At 46.5% G+C, this 20,281-nt stretch overlaps 1 protein-coding gene across 2 annotated transcripts; it reads left to right on the top strand.

Annotated features, from left to right (window-relative positions):
- Nucleotides 1–464: 464 nt before the first annotated feature.
- Nucleotides 465–18,366, top strand: CDC6 (cell division cycle 6). Of its 2 annotated transcripts, none has more exons than XM_080978311.1 (12): nucleotides 465–564; nucleotides 2,613–2,798; nucleotides 3,752–4,012; nucleotides 4,874–5,073; nucleotides 6,006–6,181; nucleotides 6,895–7,001; nucleotides 8,069–8,208; nucleotides 9,146–9,246; nucleotides 12,287–12,351; nucleotides 13,376–13,593; nucleotides 14,571–14,711; nucleotides 17,214–18,366. In XM_080978311.1, the coding sequence occupies exons 2-12, from the start codon at nucleotides 2,621–2,623 to the stop codon at nucleotides 17,298–17,300; spliced, it is 1,674 nt and encodes a 557-aa protein (XP_080834437.1). In that variant the 5' UTR covers nucleotides 465–564; nucleotides 2,613–2,620; the 3' UTR covers nucleotides 17,301–18,366. The 2 variants fall into 2 exon arrangements, with proteins under 2 accessions (XP_080834437.1, XP_080834436.1); XM_080978310.1 differs by having other exon boundaries at nucleotides 509–602.
- Nucleotides 18,367–20,281: the final 1,915 nt, after the last annotated feature.

Here is a 20,281-nt window from a genome sequence, read left to right as displayed (position 1 = left end):
AAAAGCAAAAAACGCCGCTCACGCATTTCCGGACTACATATCCCAGCGTGATCCTCCCAATATCGCTTCGATTTTGCAGCAATGCTTTCTGGGGATTGTAGTCCACTGATGGGGGAAAGAGCTTTGAGGGCGGGGGAGAGAAAAGGCTTTATCAGAAGAAGCCGCTTTGGAAGCCCCGCCCAGAGCGCGAGATCAACGTTCCAAAATCAAACCGGAAGCTGGGTCCCCTGTGCGCTACTTCGCCCCTTGGAAGGAAGAAGGGAGGGAAAAAACAACACCACATAACCTTATAGGAGGAGCCCGAGCGATGCGGGAAAGAAGGCGATTGGCTGGAACGCCCAGGGCGGTTGCGGCGGGATGTAGTTGGGCAGACGGAAGGTTTCAGGTTTGGCGCGGAGAGCGGCGATTGGCTGGGCGGGTCCGGCGCGCGCGCTCCGGGGAACCAATGGGCGGGTCGGGGCCGGTTGGCCACGCGCGGGCAGGCGGAGTCGCTTCATTTCGTCAAGCGGGTTGGTTGCGGGAAGAAGCTTCGCGCCCCTTTGGCTCCGCAGGTTCGGGTTGACGGTAGGTGCGCATGTTGGCGCGCGAAAGAGGCTCTGGCTGTAAGGAGGCGCTTGGAGTAGAGAGGGGCTTCGTGGGGGCCTGAGGGGAGGCGAAGCGGTTATTGCTGCTGTTATCAATGAATTAAGAAAACTGTTAAAAGGGAACGGGCAGGAAAAAAGGGGGGTTCGTCTGTGAGACATCCCGCTGCAAAGGCTTTTTTTTTGGCGCTTTGGCCCTAAGGACACGCTCGCCAAGGAGCAGGATCCGCTCAATGTGCTTCTGAGGGGCGTGAGACCCACCTGGCTCACTTTCCGCTTTGGGGAAGAGCCATTTAGAGCGGTAAAGCGCGAGTGGGGATATCAAAACTGAATCCACCCCTGAATCCACTCCCATTCAAACTCAAAGCCCTCTGCCCCCCCCCCGACCGTAATAAAAAGTTGGGAGATCTGATCACATATCTCATGGGCCACCTCGCCCTTCAGTGTGGCTCTTGGAGACTGGCCGAAAGTTACTGAAGAGTTGTTTTTTTTAATGGCGGGGTTGGGGTTTGAAAGTGCATTTTTTTTCTTCCTGATACACACACAGAGAGAGAGAGAGAGAGAGAGAGAGACTTGACTTTGCAATCAGCAAGTGGAAACCTCCCCCCTCCCCTGGCCTTCCTAATTCTGGAAGGAAGGCAGGAGAGTGTAGAGAAAAGCAGGAAACTCTGGCATCAGAATTTACTGCCAGGCCCTTTTAAGGAATGGATACTAAGGGCTTTTCTTATTTGCCACCTCTAACTTTGTTCCAGAACTGGTTGTTTAAAACAGTTGAACAAATGTGTGGTGTATAAGCCTATCCATTTGGTAGCCTCCCTCACCCCATTGTGGAGCTCTCCCCCAGTAGACATTTCGTAATTCTAGCCTCAGCATTTCTTGGAAGCCTGTAAAACTCAGCTTGGTATCCTTTGGGGGAGGGGTGTCAGAGTTAAGTTGGAAAGCAATAAGAAAGTTCTACTAAATTGGATAAAGTTCTGTGTTGTTAGGTTTTGTGTTTTTGTTCTGTCAGACAGAACTTCCATGTTCAGGGGTGGTACATCTTTGTATGCCAGAAGACAGAAACAAACAAGGAGTGGCGTTGTATACTGCTTGCATGATGTCCAGAAGCTTCTACCTGGCTGTCACTGGAAGCAGAGTTACAGGCTGGATGGATCTTTGGCCTAATCCATTGTGATTTTTTTTTATTTTTTAGGGAATCCATTAGAGGCACTAATTATATTTCAAAAATTATTAACAGGCCACCATTTAGGGGCATAAAGCACTAGATGGCTCACACATAATAAAAAAAGTACAGATTCTAATTGCTTAGGTAGCAGTATTAATAACCATTTAAAAACATAGGCTACAGTACTTAAAACAGATAAAGCAAAATAAGTCTTGGGGTTGTTGTTTTTAATTATCACTATAAAAAGAAAAGAAAACAACAGTGATGCCACAAAATGAGTAAAACGAGACAGGTTGGGGTGAGTATTTTTAACGCAGTACGCCTCTGCTCCTGGAACAGAGAGTGAGAATCCAGCAGGAATTTGGGTTTGGAATTATTTCAGCCAACAATTTTTATGTTAGGTGGTGGGTAGGTTTATCACCTTGACAGTCGTCAATGTTTAACCTTGAGCTTACCTTCAAGGTATAGGAATGGGTGAGAGGGGCATGTTGTGAACAAAGGGTGGGAAATAAAGAGCTTGTGCAGAGGTGAGCATGATTAATCATTAGGGGCAAGGGCGTCTGGGGATAGTGAATAACTTGCTAAACAGAGAGGTGTGGGTTCATAGACCTGTATGGAAGCCTAGCCCCTTAAGCCCAAATGTAAGACTTAAGCTGTTTTTGGTGAATAAGGAGGGGAAAATACTCTGTTCCAATCAGGTCTTTATTTTGTTGTACACCTAGCGGGAGGAAAGGCATCGCTGCGGGACAGGATAGTTGTAACTGTTAGAGACTATTTGTGAAATTTAAAAGTGTGTGTGTATGTGCATGGACACACATATGCACACTTAACTTAAGTGTGTTTCATTTGCTCTCTTTGGTCTCCAGTGTCCACCATGCCTTGTACCAGATCTCAGTCTGAAAGCCAGAGCACCATCAAATTCCCAAAGCGGAAATCGATTAGGAGATGTCACAAACCTCTAGAGAATGAGGAGGCTTCAAAACTGAACACAAGCCCACTGTCACTTTCACCCCAGAAGCAGGTCTTGCCTCTCAGCCCCCGTAAACGGCTTGGTGAGTTGCGTTTCTCTTCATCAAACCAAAATATCCTAACACATAGAAAGCCTGCTCAGCCATTCTGCTTGGCACTTAACCAGCTGTATTTTAAGCCGTATTTTAATTAACTGTTGTTGTTGTTTTCCTATTACGTTTTACTGTAATTTATATTTGGTGTTAGTCGCCCTGAGTCCGGCCTTGGCCAGGGAGGGCGGGGTATAAATAAATTATTATTATTATTATTATTATTATTAATGAATGGGACTTTGCTAAGTGATGCCAAGATTTTCTTAGATTGAACACCAGAGTTAAGAACACAGGAAAAGCTGCCTTATACAGCTTCAGGCCATGTATCTCAGTATTGTCAACACTGACTGGTAGTGGCTGCAGGGTTTTGGACGGGTCCTACCTGGAGTTAGTGAGTGGAATTGGGGCTATTTTTTTCTTGCAAAGCATCTGGTCTATTTCCCATGAAGGCTAACTTGAAAGATTAAAAGTAATTCATGGGCAGGCCTGTTTGTGTACTGCTGAAGAATCTGTGCTTGAAGTAATTGCTCTGCTCAATAGTATTCCTACAGTGGTTATTTTTATTCTAAACCCAGCATTTGGAGTTTTTGCAGTAGCAAGTCGGAACAAGTAGGGTTGATGCAGTAAGTGTACATTGCAAAGGGTCCAGAGGGAAGGAGCAGGCAGAGCGCAGCAACACTTCTCTGAATAAGGAGGCATTTGACAGGCCCTGTGCTTGTGTTTTTCCTAAATGATGCCTATGATAATAAGAGCTCTGAAACTTTAAATGAAATAACAAAAGGCATCTTAAAGACATCATGTTGTATGGCAGACATGAACTCTGGTAAAATAGAGGGCAGACAAACTTGTCTTTTACATATGGGTTCTTGTCTGTATTTCACATTCACTTTCTTCTGCTCTTGCTTTCTTCTAAACTTGGCATGGTGTGTCTTTGTTTCCCACAGGAGATGACAATCTCTGCAATGTCACCCAGTTGCTGCCTTGCTCCCCAAGTAAGCAGGGTAAAAAAGAGAATAGCTTTCCACCCACTTCTCCCAAGGGCCGGGCTTTACTCTTCAGCGAGCGTTCAACCCCCAAATCTCCAACTAAGGGAAGCAATTTGGTTCCCTCTCCCTTTCGTGGTGGTCAAGAAACCCCTAACGCTTCACCGCAGCATCGCCACCCAAGGAAAGAACTGGTGTGTACTCGTCTCTTTAAGCAAGAAGGTATGTAATAGCATTGTGTATGGTGGAAGAACTGGGTACTACATCTTCTGCGGTTGCTCGGATTTTAAAAAATGGGTTTATAAAGAATTCAGTCTCTTAAGACCTCAGAATCCAAGGCTAGTTCACTGTTATTCCCACAAAATGAGAAAACTTAAGGCATGGCTGTGTCATAAATTCAAAATGGTTTTCAGACTTTTTCAATTGTTACCTTACCCGCAGGCAAGAGCCTCTGTGGTTCCATGGAAGGGGTTGGAATATTTCTCACCATTCTCAGCAACCTCATAAAATTACACTTCCTAGGATGCTTTGAGGGAAGCCAAGGAATAAAAACCATTGAAATTTGTGGTTTAGCTGTGATCACAGAGGGGCTTGACATACTGCCTTTCATCTTTAGTCATTTATTGCTGGTCAGAATATTGCAAGTAAGTTTTATTGGCAACGTTAATGTTAGAATGGTGTCCCTTCTTGAACATGCTTATTTGATTCTTATGTCGACAATTGTAACAACTACAGGCAGTGTTAAAAAAAGCAAGGCAATACATCAGTAGTATAAAACAGAGCAGTAGAAGACTTGTTTGAATAGGCAAGGGTCTATTTAGTCTAGGAATCTGCTTTCAACTGCAGCTAGCTGCAACGATAGAACACCTCAATAAAAGGAACTTTTAAAAAGAGACAGTAAGAGTAATCTTTCATTTATTGTAATAGACCTCTTCCTAAATCCAGTGCTTTTTTTGTGTGTGTGTGTGTGTCTACTGTTGTGTCTGTTAGAAGAGAGTTGTACAATTAGTATTTGTATAGTTTTTGTTAGGTATATTGAGGTGTTTTATTTGTTCTAAACCTGTCTTCATTTTGTTTATACAGGCACCTGTTACCAGCAGGCAAAGAGTCTCCTGCACACGGCTGTTCCGGACCAGCTGCATGCAAGGGAGAAAGAGACAGGTGTTCTTCATAGATTCCTGAGAGAGCATGTCTCTAGGGAGATCCCAGGAAGCCTTTATATCTCTGGAGCTCCAGGCACTGGGAAAACTGCCTGCCTCAACAGGGCCCTGATGGACTTAAAGGTAAAACTGCTGGATTTGAATTTGGACGCTGGTCCTCTTTCAGACTTTTGCTATGAAACATAATGCCGGAAGAACCATTGCCTAGCTCTGACAGATGGCATTTAACATTATATGTTAAATATAACATTCAACTTGGGTCTACTCTTGTTTCAGAATTCTCTCATATGCCATTAGGGGTGGGGGAACTATGTGAATTCAGAGCCCAGTGAGAACCTTTTCCTGCAATTATTCTCCAATGCCCATAAAAGACTTTTTGCCTGTATATCTTACACTTTTAATATTCCAAAACAAGGTTAAGGAAGCTTTACTGTGGTTTGTATTTGGCCAGCAGATCTTATCCCTGGTTTAAGATGGATATAGGAAGCTTGGTTTTGTGCTAACTAAAGTTTGGTGTGGTATCTGAATTGACAAACCATAGGGACAACCACTGCTTTGTTTCCAAAAGTAGGAGTGAATTTAGGAAGTGCTGAAGAAGCGGGGAAATGAAAGCAGACAAACAATTCTAAACTGTAGCTTAGCTGAACATTTGGATGCTCAAACTGATATGAGTTTTGAGCTACGGTTGACACAGACCATGCTTTGGTGTGCTGCCTAATTGAAAATATTTTGCCCCTGTAAGATATATGTGAACACATGGCTATTCAGTGGATTTCAAGGACCTGCCTTTCCAGGGTGGTATGCTTATAATTTGTGCCTGATGGGGGCAGCTTAGCAGTTTTGCCTAAGAGAGTATATTTGACCATCCCTCATGCTGGATTATTGGTCCCCCAGGCACAAGAAAGTTGCCTCCTGTAATTTCCTGTCCTCCACAGTTTCGTTGCAGGTACTTCTGCTCAGTGATGGTCTGTGGAATTGCTGTCTCTTTGTTACACTACTTGTACTCTATTGCAAAGTTTGATCTGCTCTAAAACACTCCTTTGTCTCTCTGGCAGGCGGAGCTCGCTGGGTGTCAGATCATAGTCCTAAACTGCATGGCCCTGAGAAGCTCCCAGGCTGTGTTCCCAGCAATGGCTGGACAATTGGGCCAGGCTGGAGCAGACAAAGCAGCCAGGGGTGATGTGATCAGAAGGCTGGTGAAACGGTTGACATCAGAAAATGCACCCATGGTGTAAGTACAAGCCCTTTGTGGTAGAAGGGGGGCATTCTTAAAACTAGCCAGTTTTGAGCAGGTCAGTCATAGGATAGCCATAACCTCTATTGGACAGGCATCCTCACGTCACTGTTGTGTTTTGAGTGGCAGGGCACATTTTGTGCTATAAACCTTTCATAAAAGTCTCTTAATGAGGTTTTGAGAAATATGGGTTTAGCGTGAAAGGTCATTCTAGTACAACAGCTATAATATCTAAAACCTATTATACTGGGCACTTTCTCTTTGCTATGCACTTGGTGCAGTATATGTGGCTGAGCCGTAAAGCTTGCTTTCAGAGAGAGTTTAGCAGTGTCAGTCTAAAAGCCCATATTTTGATAACAGACTGCGGGGGGGCGGGGGACACTTAGTCTTTTGGATAATGGTAAATTTGATTCTGGACCTAAGAATTTGAGAGATCAATTCAGTCTTCTGCAGGGCGAGAAACATTTACTATTTTTTCTTTTTTTAAAAGAAGGTAGTGATTATAATTTGAAATATTTTATCCCTCCCTGCCTCAATAGCATAGGGTATCTGGCAGGAGAGGTGCAGTTTCAGTCCTGTGCCAAGGATGCCATGGGGCTACCTGCATTTGATGAGTGTTTGGATGCTGCGACAGTGTGGCAGAAAAGATGTTCTTACCGCAGCACGTTGCTGGGGTGGTGTTCACGTGCTCACGTCTTTCATCTTCACAGTTTGGTTGTATTAGATGAGATGGATCAGCTGGACAGCAAAGGACAGGATGTGCTGTACACAATGTTTGAGTGGCCTTCCCTCCCCAACTCCCGGCTCGTTCTCATCGGTGAGTGTCAAGAGTTAATGACGCTCAATCCTATGTTTCAGAAGAGAGGAGAGCGTGACTTCAGGACTGGCATTGTGGGGTGGGTGGCACAGTTGGAAATCTTCAAGCACCCACACACTGCCAGCCACAGTACCCTCGCTCCTGCCGCTGTCCCTCCCATTCACTGCCTGTACGCCTGTCGTCCCTCTGTGGCCCAGAACGACACAAGTGTCTGGAAAGCAGGAGCAAGCTACCACCTTCCTAGTCACCTGTCTGAACCTACTAGTTGGAGGCAAGGATTTTATGCAGACTCGGCCCATCTTTGCTACATGAATATGGCATGGCGAAGGCAACAAGGCCAGTGAAGGCAGAGGGAGGAGGAACAACAGGAGGCAGTGAGGAGCGTGTGGACCTGCTGAGGACATTTGGCCTGAAGGCCTTCCCAAACCAGATCAGGCACTTGCTCCAGCAGGATTGTATGCCACTGCCCACCTCACTCCCTTTGGTGGAGGAATGAGTTATTCGTAAATCGGTTCAGTGCATCCTTTGACAGAAATAGAACATCTGAAGGGAGATGGGAAAGCCACCTGGGCGAGTTCCCTGTACAAAATGCAGGACCCGCCAGCCTTCCACTGAGCAGCCTATGGGATACAGACCAAAGGCTGAGCAATGGCCTGAAACCCAGGAGCTCCAGGTGGCTTAATGGAACATGCAAGCTTATTGCAGCATGCCACAAGAAAGTTGCTAATTCTTAAGCTTCTATATGAGGTCTACACTTTTCTGTCATATTCATTGGCTAGGCGTTGATGGAATATAAGGTCTTTTCGTGAACTTATTTTGTGAGTCCGTGTGGTCCCTCAAATGCAGAGGGAAGGTAGGTGGAGCTGTATTTCAGACAGCAGGTGCAAGGTCAGCATTCTAGGTGAACGCTTCAAGCTGTATGTGAATTCTTGTTTTTGTTGTGTGGTCTCCTATTTTAAGAGGCAAGCTATGTGAGTGGGAAGCTATGGGGTAAGAAGGATAGAAAGGTATAGAAGGATAGAAATTGGATGTCTCCAAGGCCTCTAAGTATATCTTCTCACTGGTAGGGATAGCCAATGCTCTGGACCTCACGGATCGCATCCTGCCCCGCCTGCAAGCCCGTCCCAAGTGCAGGCCACAGCTCCTAAACTTTCCCCCGTACAACAAAGACCAGCTTGCCTCCATCCTCCAGGAACGCCTTAAGCAGGTAAGATCTCAGAAGCCGAGTTCCAAAATTCCTGTCCTGTTGTTGCCATTGTTATTGTTGTAAAATTTGTATTCTGCCTTTCATCCAAAGATCCCAGGGCGGTTTGCACCTACATGTCCTGCAGAAGGCACAGTCACTTCTGCTTTGGAACCCTGCTAAATTTGTTATTATCTTGACATGAAGAATATATACCTCTCCTGTGCCTTGGCACTAGGGGCGCTTTCCAGGTTCCCTGTGGTTGAGAACCAGCCCACTTTCTCCCTCTGGCGAGATCGAGGAACAGTGGCTACTATGTAAAGTGAAGGAAGGCACAGAATGCTAGTAATTTGGGGGGAAATGAGATGCTGCTATGCCATAAACAGAGTTACAGCGTATAAAAGAGTGAAACAGTGGTGTTTTGTTTTGTTTTTAAAGATAAAAATGGCAATTGAGTAATAAGAGGGTCCAAACCTGTGGATCAGGGAAAGCTCGGGCAAAAAGGGACAATGTATTTACAAGACATCTGAAACCAACTGATGGATGATGACCTTGAACGTGGCCTGGTAGCAGATCGCCAGTCAATTAAATTCCCTCAGTTTTGGTGCAATACATGCACATCCAGGAGCTCCACGCAGCCCTCTTGGCAGCAGCATGCTGACATTGTATTTACTGATAAATCAGTCCTAGCCTGTCTTGTTGCTTGCTAAGCCCTTTGCTCTCCATGTCTCTATGCCACTTCCTGGTGGCAACAAATAAGGTCGGAAGTCAGGGGGGTGGGGATTAAAGACTGTAAGTTGGACAAAACAAAGAGTTCTTGGGCTGTTACAAAGGAGCTGCCTTTACACATGCCCCCAAAACCCTTTTGGTATTTTTTTTTTACTGAATCCAGAAAAATGTCGCGCAGCAGAGCTTCCAAGATTTCTCTTGCAGCTCCTATTTTCTTCTCCCTGTCCCTTAGGTGTCAGGGGAGCAGGTGCTGGACCACGCCGCCATCCAGTTCTGTGCTCGGAAAGTCTCTGCTGTCTCTGGGGATGCGCGCAAAGCTCTGGACATCTGCAGGTGAAGAATATATAGCACTCTTAAAAACCCGAGCTAATTACAGCGCATGTGGGATGTGATTTAAAGCTTCATTATGCTGTTTGGTCCCCCTGCCTGGGAGGTGGAGGGAGAGAGAGAGCGGGGGAGAGCCCTCATGCCTTTGTGGTGAGAGGGGAGGGTGCTTCCTGTTCCTGACTGTGTTAATGTCTGGAAACGTTCACAGCCCATTACCTATGAAGGGTGAGAGGAATTGGTCCTCCCTGCTGCGATTATAGATTGGTTAATTACATTTGGATTGCAAAAGGCTCTCATTAACAGTACTCAAGCAGACATCTTTATGGTGCTTAGAAGTACTTCCTTTTCCCTTGCAAGTTGGCTTTAAGGGAGTTGCTTCCTGCCTTCCTTGACCTTGCCCAGGCATTTGCTTGGTGGCTGCCTCTTCCTGTGTTTGACTCAACATTTTTTTTTTGGGGGGGGGGGGATAAAAACATGTACTTCAGCACAGGCTGATGATAGACGTGACCCCTTGGCAGAAGGAAGGGCACGGCTGTTACTTTTCAGGGATGTTGGCACAGATCTTTCTTGCGTGTGTGTGGAATAGGGTTTAGCTGCTCATAGGTTTGGAAAAAGGAAACAAGACTGTGGTAGGATCCTCCCTGCCAGACCTCAGAGGTTGGCTCATCAGCCCGTTTGGGAGGAAACAGCGGCCGTCTTTCTTGGGCCCAACATATAAGATGTCCAGCTGCCTGTGTGTGTGTTTCACTTTATGGTGCTCCCCTTTCTTTCCATTTGTTAACAACGACAACTAATCCAATATGCGGCTGGCAGACCAGTGACTAGGAGCGGCTGCCAGGACCATATAACACCAGTCCTAAAAGAAGTACATGACTCCCAGTACATTTTTGAGCACAATTCAAAGTGCTGCTGCTGACCTTTAAAGCCCTAAACGGCCTCGGTCCTGTATACCTGAAGGAGTGTCTCCACCCCCATCGTTCTGCCCGGTCACTGAGGTCCAGCTCCGAGGGCCTTCCGGCGGTTCCCTCACTGCAAGTAGTAAAGTTACAGGGAACCAGGCCGAGGGTCTTTTCGGTAGTGGCACCCTCCCTGTGGAATGCCCTCCTATCAGATGTCAAGGAGATAAACAATTATACACCTTTCTGAAGACATCTGAAGGTAGCCCTGTATCGGGAAGTTTTTAATGTCTGATGTTTCGTTACGTTTTTTATATTCCGTTGGAAGCCACCCAGAGTGGCTGGGGCAACCCAGTCAGATGGGCAAGGTATAAGTTGTTGTTGTTTATTATGCTCTTCTCCCAACACCCTCCAGCTAGGCCTGTTAGATCCCCACCTTTGCAATCTTGTAAGAGGCAGATTATCCTTCCACGCATTAAAATTTGCCCCTGAATAATTTTGTAAAATACTGAAAACTAGTAGGAGAAATACATGAATTGACTAAAGTTGATACAAAACCTATCAAACAACAGATTCCAGGGGAGCATTTAGCCAATTTTAAGAGCCCATTGAATTTAATGGGAGCATTAAATATATTCTCTTTCCCTAAAATAAATGAAAACTAGAAGAGTGTAATTTACCCCCCTTCCCTTTGACATATGGCAAAGCGGGTACACTTAAAAAAAAAAAATCAACAAAAAGATGTCCCAAAAAAGTTCAGCAACTTTGACCTTAAAAAAAATGTTGGGAATATGGCAACCCTAGTTAGGGTATATGTCCAAACATCTTTAGTTTTGGCTAAGTTTTGTTAAGTTTTGTTTGGCTAAGCTAAGTCTGATTTGAGTATTTGTCAACTTAAGCAGAGATTTAGCCGTGCTCCACACCACCCGTGGGGTGCCCAAATTAGACAGTGGTTGGCACTGGGGCTTCGGGTTGAGAACTGCCTCCAGCATCGCTTCCACTACAACAAATAGAGCGTTAGTCTCATTAAGAGGCAAGATTGTAATGAGCTCCCATTAATGGGCCATGCATGTGCCACTCCAGGTCTCCCATGTGTGGGGGTGGGGGGGTTGCTTGCATAGTTTTCCCTCTTGTGACTTTTCAACACTGCTTTGAGAGCAGGATTGGGGTGAGAAAGACAGAACAGCTACATGGTATGATAAAATTATGGGCTGGTTAGGTACCTTGTTATGACAACAGACAAAAGCCTAGAAACACAGTCTTTCTGGACTGTTGATTTTTGTTGATGGGTCAGGAGCCATAACCGGTTACATCCAGGCACAGTCTCTTCTCTTCTTCTCTCTCTCAATCTTTTTGGGCAACTGCTTTTGGAAGATAAGCTTAATCAAACCATTTGCTCCCTACCTCCATAGCTGTAAAGGGATGGGGAAGTGGGACAAAATAAGGAAACTCAAGTGCCAGTCCTTAAAATGCTAGTTTCATATAAATGAGCCGCCAGAATGGAAATGGGAGGAGCCTAACGGAGCTGCTGGAATGGGCCAGGGGAGGTTGGCTTGGCATATGCTCCACCTGTCATGGAACTCCAACTCCCAGAAACCCTCGCCAGCCTGGCCAGTGGTCAGGGATGATGGGTGGTATAGTGTTCAGCAGCCTCTGGAGGACCACAGGTTAAGCTGCTCCTGGAATGGGCCCTGCTTTCCATGCCTCCCACTGTTGCAGCCTGCTGGAATATCTGCTGCCAGATGGGAGATGATGATCACTATGGCTATCATTACTATTACTATTATTAATAATATTTAAAAGTGGTGGTTTTTTTTAATCGTACAAAATAAAGTGGAAAAAGTGCTATATCATATATATTAAATATTGAGCCAACTATATTCTGTATAACCTCGTTCCAAATATCAATATATTTGTCCAAACAAACCTGTGTCTATAAGCAGTCCGTTCCTATGTTGTGAGTGCTGCCCTGTCTTCCATCTATCGATTCAAGGGGACTAGATGAGAATTGAAGGATGGATAGCCCAATGGAACTGGTCTTTCAGTGGACAACCTAATGAGAAAATCTGGAGTAGCCCAGTGTTGGGGATTGATAAAAAGCATTAGCAGGGAACTAACGCCTTTGTCTGAAATGTTACTCTTGTCCTTAGGAGGGCCATTGAAATTGTGGAGTCAGATGTGAAGAGTCAAACTGTGCTTAAACTGCTGCCTGCCTGTAAGTAGCTTTCCTCCCTGCTCTTCCCCCTGAGCAGGTCCTAGGCTGCTGTGCAGTGCTGTCATGTTTCATTAAATGCTTTCCTGACCCTAGTTGGTAGCGTTTCTTCCCAGGGACTTGTTCAGGCCTTGCTGAGGGATGTGGGGGGCAGCGATGAAGGGAGACAGGAACGTGCAGCTGGCTGGTATGGGAAAAATGTTCTCCCTTCCAGCAGTCAGCCCTGCAGAGGGAGGCAAACACCTGCTCCTTGTCTTTCCTGCACTGGCTTTAAGTGTAACTTGAGCAGTGCAAATGCAGGTGTGAAGCTACTACTACGTCCAGGGAGCAGGAAAACAAGCGATTTCGGTTTTCAAAGCATCTCCCAAAATGAACTGAAAATCTGTTCAGCTTAGGGACATTGTACTCTGAATGTGTAGTGTTGCAATAGCTTTGGGTCCACCTTGCCTCATCTTTTTCTCATTTGCTGTAATGTATAAATGGTGTGGACATCTGTTGCTTCTGCTTCAGAATGGGCAGGATGGAGAGCAGAGAGACTGTTTTAAATCTGTGCTAGGCGAGTTGGTCTGCGTCTGGTCATTTCCTGAGTATGAGACTGCCTGGGAACTCTAGCAATGTCACTTTGAGCTCTTTGGCCAAAAGGCAGCATATAAACACAAGAAGAGTGTATACATTACAGTGGTACCTCGGGTTAAATAGTTAATTCGTTCCGAAGGTCCGTTCTTAACCTGAAACTGTTCTTAACCTGAAGCACCACTTTAGCTAATGGGGGCTGCTGCCGGAGCACGATTTCTGTTCTCATCCTGAAGCAAAGTTCTTAACCCGAGGTAATATTTCTGGGTTAGTGGAGTCTGTAACCTGAAGCATCTGTAATCCGAGGTACCACTGTGCAATAATCATATGGGAATGCAGCTTTACTTTTTGAAGATACAACCCATGCCAGGACCCTCCTATTGATCTCTACCTGCACTGCCTTACTCTTCATTCAGCTGCTCACTGTCTTCTTTCTGACTTCTCCCGTCCTCAGGCAAATCCTCTTCTAAGCCAGCCACAGACTCAGCAGTACCCCAGCGGGTGGGACTGGCCCACGTATCCCGGGTGATCTCTGATGTGTACGGTGACCGTTTGGCCTCAGGTGCAGGCCGTGACGATGCCAATACCTTTCCCTTGCAGCAGAAAATCTTGGTCTGTTCTTTGCTGCTCTTAACCAGGCAACAGAAAACCAAAGAGGTGACTCTGGGAAAGGTGAGTGTGCAGATTCTCTCTGCCCCCCCCCCCAACCTCTTCAAATTGCCACTGCTAGTGTATTATGTCACTCTTACTTGGCAGGGGGCTTTGCTTTGCAGCACAAGAGTTCGTCACTTAAAACCAGAGTCCTTGGGAGCACAAAGGAAGAAGTGCACAAGTAGTTTCTCTGAGTCCTACCATGGACCCACTTAAAAATGTTTGGCTGTTTATGCGGGACGTGCAGTACACAAAGAATTAGAGTCCCCAAAAAAACCTTCAAGGGAATTGGCTCCATCTGCCTCTCTCTTCCTCTCCTCTTATGTCTCCCGTCCTTGTTTTTTGTTTGTTTGTTTTTTAAGGCCATGGGAGCTAATGAGAACTGTTTGCTTACAGAAGTAAGTTTTATGTTTGAACGGAGTGGAAGATGACGGCTTGGAATGTCTTTTAGTAGTGTTTGGTGCAGCATAGGCTACATGCATTGCACCCTAAAAACCTCTGTCTTGTCTCTGAGTATTATTCTACCCATCCTAAACTACTGTGGGGTGGAAGGGTTTTGTGTCTCTCCACCATCAATTCAGTCTGGATAGCTCACTTGGTTAGAGCCTGGTGCTGATAACACCATGGTTGCAGGTTCAATCCCTGTATGGGACAGCTGCATATTCCTGCATTGCAGGGGATTGGACTAGATGGTCCTTGGGGGTCCCTTCCAGCTCTATGGTCTGCCCCCCCCACTTGCTGTGGAAGTGTGGGTTGTAGTAGCAGTGCTCATATGCTAGGGGTGTGGAGCAGCACTTGTGTGTTGCTTTGCCAGCAACTTTGGCTGGGCTGTGCGGGACATGAACAGGAGACCTATTATTCAGTTAGAAGCCACAAAGAGAGATCTAGCTAGCCCTGGAGCATTTGGAGGAAGCCATAGAGAGCAAGGTACATTATGCACACTTTCCTGCTTCCTCTACTCAAAAACGCTGTGTTTTTTCAATGGCATTTCCTCCTAGCTGCATGAGGCCTACAGCAAGGTTTGCCGCAAGCAGAAAGTAGGAGCTGTTGGCCAATCAGAATGCCTGTCGCTTTCGGCTCTCCTGGAATCCAGAGGCATTGTGGGCTTGAAGAAGACTAAAGAAGTGCGTCTGACTAAGGTACTACTGCAGATCTACTTTTGCTATGGCCTGGACTCCAGCAGGGGTGGCGAGGGCAGTATCCGAGGTCCCCTTCACCTCTCAGAAAGGGCCATAATCTAGTAGTGGAACACATGCTCTGCATGCTGAAGGACCCATGTTCAATCTCAGCATCTCTAACTAAAAGAATCCCAATGCAAGGAGAGAGCTGCCACCACTCAGAAAGGACTGTACTATGGTAGATGATCCCAATAGTACCACTCCATATGGGGCTGCTGGATATATTTGATGGGGCAGTTTGCTAGTAAACATCAGAACTAAATTGTGAGCCGAGATCCGAAAATTGTTGTGTCCCTCAGCAAATAAACCTTTGAGAAAGGGGTGTGTGCTTTGCCGTGGAAATGCATGGCATTGGAATTAGCCCCCTGCCTTTTAAAGTGGTTTTACATTTATTTAGATCAGTGTTTCCCAAACCTGGGTCTCCAGCTTGTTTTTGGACTACAACTCCCATCATCCCTAGCTAGCAGGACCAGTGGTCAGGGATGATAGGAACTGTAGTCCAAAAACAGCTGGAGACCCAAGTTTGGGAAATGCCAATTTAGATTAAGAATATACTCTCTCCCTAAGATCTCTATGTGCAGCGTTTCCTTATTTCATTGGTCCTCAGCACAGCCACTGGAAACATGTTGATTCCACCACTCCAGTATAGTGGAAGAAATAACGCTGAGCAGTGATGATTTGCCCCAGCGGTTCATGGTCCCAGCCTCCTATGGAAAACTTTGGGTGCCAGGCTGCTTTGATGCCTGAATATTCACTGCTGGCTTCCTTAAATGCATCTGTCTCCCTCCTCTGCCTGCCTTAGCTGTGTTGGTGGGAGAACTGCCGCATCTTTCTTGTTCTCCTTTGTTTTAGCTCTGTGGGAGAGCCACAGTGCACAGCCCCTCCTGTCAGTCTGATGAAAGAGGCTGCACCCTTCTATAGGAGGGAGAAGTGTAGAAATAATGGAGAATAAATGTCAGCATTCTTGCACATAGGTGTGCCCAAAGGGGAGCAGAAGTTCAAAACCCATAGGTTCCTTGCCAGGTCAGTTGACAGGAGCGAGCCAGCAGAAATTTGCACTGAGTAAGCTGGAGATAACTTTATTAGCAAGACAGGATCTGCGCAGGAGTGTCAGGCCTAATGATCACAACAACTGCCCCCATGAAACAGATGCCAAGACTAAAGGTCCCTGCCTCCCCACAGCCAGCAGTGTCGTCTCCTCTCCAGAGTTTTTTCCAAGCAATCAGAGACTCCCCACTTCATGCCTCTCCTGGTTCTGGAAGGCCAATGGGGAGGGGAGCTTGTTGCAGCAATTGGGAGAGACACCCATGCCTCTTCACAAACCTGACCCACCTCTTCCTCTTGGCCTCCCTCCTCTCCAGCTCCAGCTTCAGCTTCTGCCTCTGATTCTGGACTGCTCTCTGCCACCAACTCTCCCAGCTCACTAAGACCTGTTGCCTCTTCACCTTCTGAAACCTCCTCTTCCCTCTGACCACTCAGCATTGTCCCACCATCATGCCCCAGGCTCTGAGTTATCTTCCCTTGGGGGTTCCTCAGATGGGTTCCTCCCACCACTCCTCTGCGTCCAACCAGTCCCTGACATCAGCTGATCTGCCTGTGTAAGATCTTCCACCACCAGTGCAGCTGTGAAAAGACTCAGGAGCCTCACAGGGCACTTTTGGGCCGCCATGGCGCAATTGGCTCTGCTGTAAGAAGATAATGGAGGTCCCCCTGCTATCCTGTCCCCCCAAAACCTTAGCCCTGAGCTAAGTAAGTTTCAAAAAGGTGGGGAATACCTGCCTCAGGATGGCATTTTATCTATGCAAACAATGGGAATCCTTGTGGAGCAAGGAGCTGTCAAGAGAAGAAGCCGTGATGGTTGAATTTTGTTTGATGGCCAAAATTGGTTTGTTCTGCAGCTTGAGGAAGAAAGCAAGTGCTGGATGAAGGAAGTATAAAGATACAAGGCACCCATTGTACCTGATGGTTTTGGGCCTCCTCTCTCTGCCCACAAATGTCCCACCTTCCATCTAGTAGCACAGCAATAAAACTGCTAGCACATTTGCAGAGCTAAGCAGGGCCTGGTTTGCTTTCAGATTGGATGGCAGACTGTGTGTTGAGATTCTTGCATTGCAGGGGTTTGGACTAGATGGTCCCTCTGGTGTCCCTTCAAATCCTTTGATTCTACAACCTTGGGAATTGGCAGTGGGGGAATCCCATGACAGGTTGTGAAATTCTGCAGGAGTCACCATACGATTTAGCTGCTGTTGCAATGCGGGCTTTGGGCACTGGGTGGAAGCGGAGCTGTTTGGATGGCATTGTGTATAGCAGATGTGCCTGTGTTCTCTCTCCCCATCTTCCCATTACGGAGGCCTAGTGATTTCCAGTGTCCTACAAGGAGTGGCCTCCTCTAGAGACCATGCTTTTTTGCAACGATGGATGCTGACTACCAGTTTCCAGCCTGACAAATCCTTTTCTTCCCAGGTCTTCCTGAAGATAGAAGAGAAGGATGTGGAACATGCCCTCAAGGATGGAGTTTTGGTTGGAAGCATCTTGGCCGAGGGGATTTAAGAGTTCTCGTTCTCACCTCCCTTCTTGCACAGAATGTTCCTAACTAATGGACCGTAACTTCTTGCCGGAAACATTTCATGAGGCATATCAGTGGGTGGATGATTATAGTTATCCCTACTCCTCCCCCTACCCCCGCCGGCCCCAGCAGCATCAGTGTTATAAAGATGCCCTGTCTGTTTTTCCAATGGGTGTTTTTTAAACTGCAAGGTATCCTAAGCAATGGGTGGAATGGAGCTGACTCAGTTAATTTTTAGGAGCTGGACTTCCACCCTTCGCCTAGGTATCTCCCCTTTCCTACACTTCCCGTTTTCTTTTTATGAATCCCAGAGAGAGAAACACACGCCAACAGTGTTAACATCTCTCCCCCCCCCCGCCCGCCTTCCACCTGCACACATACTGGGGCTGCTTGTGTCACTCCTGGGGCGTCTGCCTGTCTTAAGCACCCAAGATGAAAGAGGATGAAGGCTGTCAGCAAGAGAGTCCATTTGCCAGAAACAAAAACCATTAACGTCACAGGAGGAAATAAGGAGGCAGCAGCTTCTCTCGCAGGCTCCTTTGAAGTCAAGGCTGTTTCCGCGAAGCAGATGTCAGTCATGCTGAGGCTTAGCATCTCAGGAGCTGCAGTGGGGCTTAGCGAGAGAGAGCGAGGCACACAAACCTGAAGTCTCCAAGCGTCTTAACGTTTATGAACTGTGGATGCAGCCTGAGAGCTGGAACTGGTTGCGGCCTGGGGCAAAGAGCTGGTCTGTTTCGTTTCTGAGCCACTTCTGCGAACTGCCGGCTGCTTAGTTTGATGCCTTTGTGTGGAACTCAAAATTCTTATAGTTAACATGAAATGCTGCCTTGGGTTTCCACACTGCGCCCCTCCCTCTTTTGAGTGGCTTGCAGCCCTGGTGAGGGAAATTTCACAACGTCTCTTTCCCACCCCACCCCATGAGTTTATAGTATTTGAGATGTACTGAAATGTGTATTTACAGCCAGATGTTTGTTTTTTAAAAAAACAGATGGGGTATATTCCCATTGCTTTTTAAAGTTTTAATAGATTAAAACAGTCCTGATTATAGTTTTGATGTGTGGCATGTGCATTTTGTTTAGTTGGGGCTCAGATTCACAACTTTGTGTGTTGGTTCCTTTAAGGCAACGAGGTGGTGCAGATTCTCTTGCATAGGATTCCTAAGTTGCATCCTTCGTGTCCTGTAGTGTGTTGCTTTCCCCAGTGGCGGCTTTGTAAGTGAGGGAGCACCCAGTGTTAATCTCTTGTCCGTTAGAGCAGGGCTGCAATCGTGTTTCAAGTATCTTCAAGCAGCAACCACTCAAGATTTCCTATACACAAGGGTGCACGTTTGGGGGTGGTAATTCGACATTGGCATTCATCTAGAAATGCAACAAGCCCTGCAGATTGTGGTTTAGTGCTCACTATGCTCCTGTCATGTGTTGCCTTGAATGTCACGTCACAATGTACTTGCAAGTAGTGCTTTTACGCATTCCATATGCTGCCCTTGTCTTGTGCTTGCATTCAGCATCTGTTGCAGTTGGTTCTGTCTGACTTTGTGTGTGTGACAAAATATTGGGAGCATTCACCCCTTTGCAAATATTCTAGTTAGCCCAGGTATGGTTGAACTGCCAAGGACCTTCAATTTTATCCATATTGTCCCCTAAGTTTCCATGCTGCCCGGTACCCTAGTTTGTGGAACTTTGCTTACAGCTGAGTGGCAGAAGCCGGGAGACGTACTACATGCATTTTTTTGTATTTTTTTGGCAAGTCAGAGTGGCTTTGGCAACTTGCTTGTTCAAACACAGCAGAGTGGGTTGACTTGACCCATCTGCAGCCCTGATGGCTGGCTCCTGTAAACCACAATGGCATCGGGTGTTAAAAATCCGTGACAGTGTTAAGAGAAACCAGCCCAGTAATAAAAGGGGGGGGGGGCGAGTGGGATTTTGTGGCTCTGTCTCCTAGTCTAACCCTTAGGTGGTTAACCCTTTGCAATACCCTCTGGAATAAACTGCTCAGGCCCATCACCACCAAAGTTCAGTATTGCTAACCTGCGAGATCCCCAATTTTCTTCCCCCTCCAGTTTTAATAGCTGTGCTGTCCTCCATAGGGCCTAGAGAACCACACCAAGACTTTGGGCTCCTAACATTGTTAGTAAAGCAAGACCGTGCACCACGGCAAGCCAGTTTTCAAAGAGTTAAAGGCCTAGAGCATTCACAGCTAATAGAAAGCAGGCTTTGGGAAGGATTGAGAGCAGATGGGCAGCTGCATTTTAAATCATATTTTGCTAGCTACCAGGACCTTGAAAGCGAGACAGCGCTTCGTACAGCATGGGCATCTATTCTCCACCCCAGGGCTGTATGTATTTTGAGTGAAAAGAAAGCGGGGTGGGGAGAGTCGGCAGATAAACAACGTGATGTTTTCTCCATCTGGAATTCATGTTTTCAGTCTATGGGGTTGGGAGTGGATAGGAAAAAGATATATGAAAAGCGCCCCCACAGACTTGAATAAATGTTAGCAGGGAGTGTTAGCTAGGGGAGAGGAGCACATAGGTACAGTGAAGGCCCACTTTCTGGGAAAGACTTAATTTTCTAGTGACTTCTCAGGACATGTTCAAATGTTTTTGCTATGGGGCAGGGGGGAGTGTTTTTCTGCAAGATACTTTAACACATGGCCAGTGTTTGAAATTAGCCAGGCTCGTTTTGCAACTGGTGCAGGTCCAACTGTGACCGCCTCTGGTTGCCAGGTTGGCGACTGACATCTCCATCTGGCTAGCCTCTTAAGCATTTTTAAGCAGGTAAGCAGGGGAGCTTATTCCCTGCATTTATATCCCACCTTTTTCTCCAAAGAGTGCATGGTTCACACAGACATACCCTCCTCACTTAATCCCTACAATGACCCTGTGAGGTAGGTTAAACTAAGAGGCAGTGACTGGCCCAAGCTCACCCAGTGAGCTTCATGACTTGAGTGGGGATTTGAACCCTGATCT

The sequence above is a fragment of the Podarcis pityusensis genome (assembly GCF_964106645.2).
Source record: "Podarcis pityusensis genome assembly, chromosome: 13".
In the NCBI taxonomy this organism is placed as follows: domain Eukaryota; kingdom Metazoa; phylum Chordata; class Lepidosauria; order Squamata; family Lacertidae; genus Podarcis; species Podarcis pityusensis.
The sequence above is the reverse complement of the archived record's forward strand: the minus strand, read 5'-3'. Positions and strand labels throughout refer to the sequence as shown.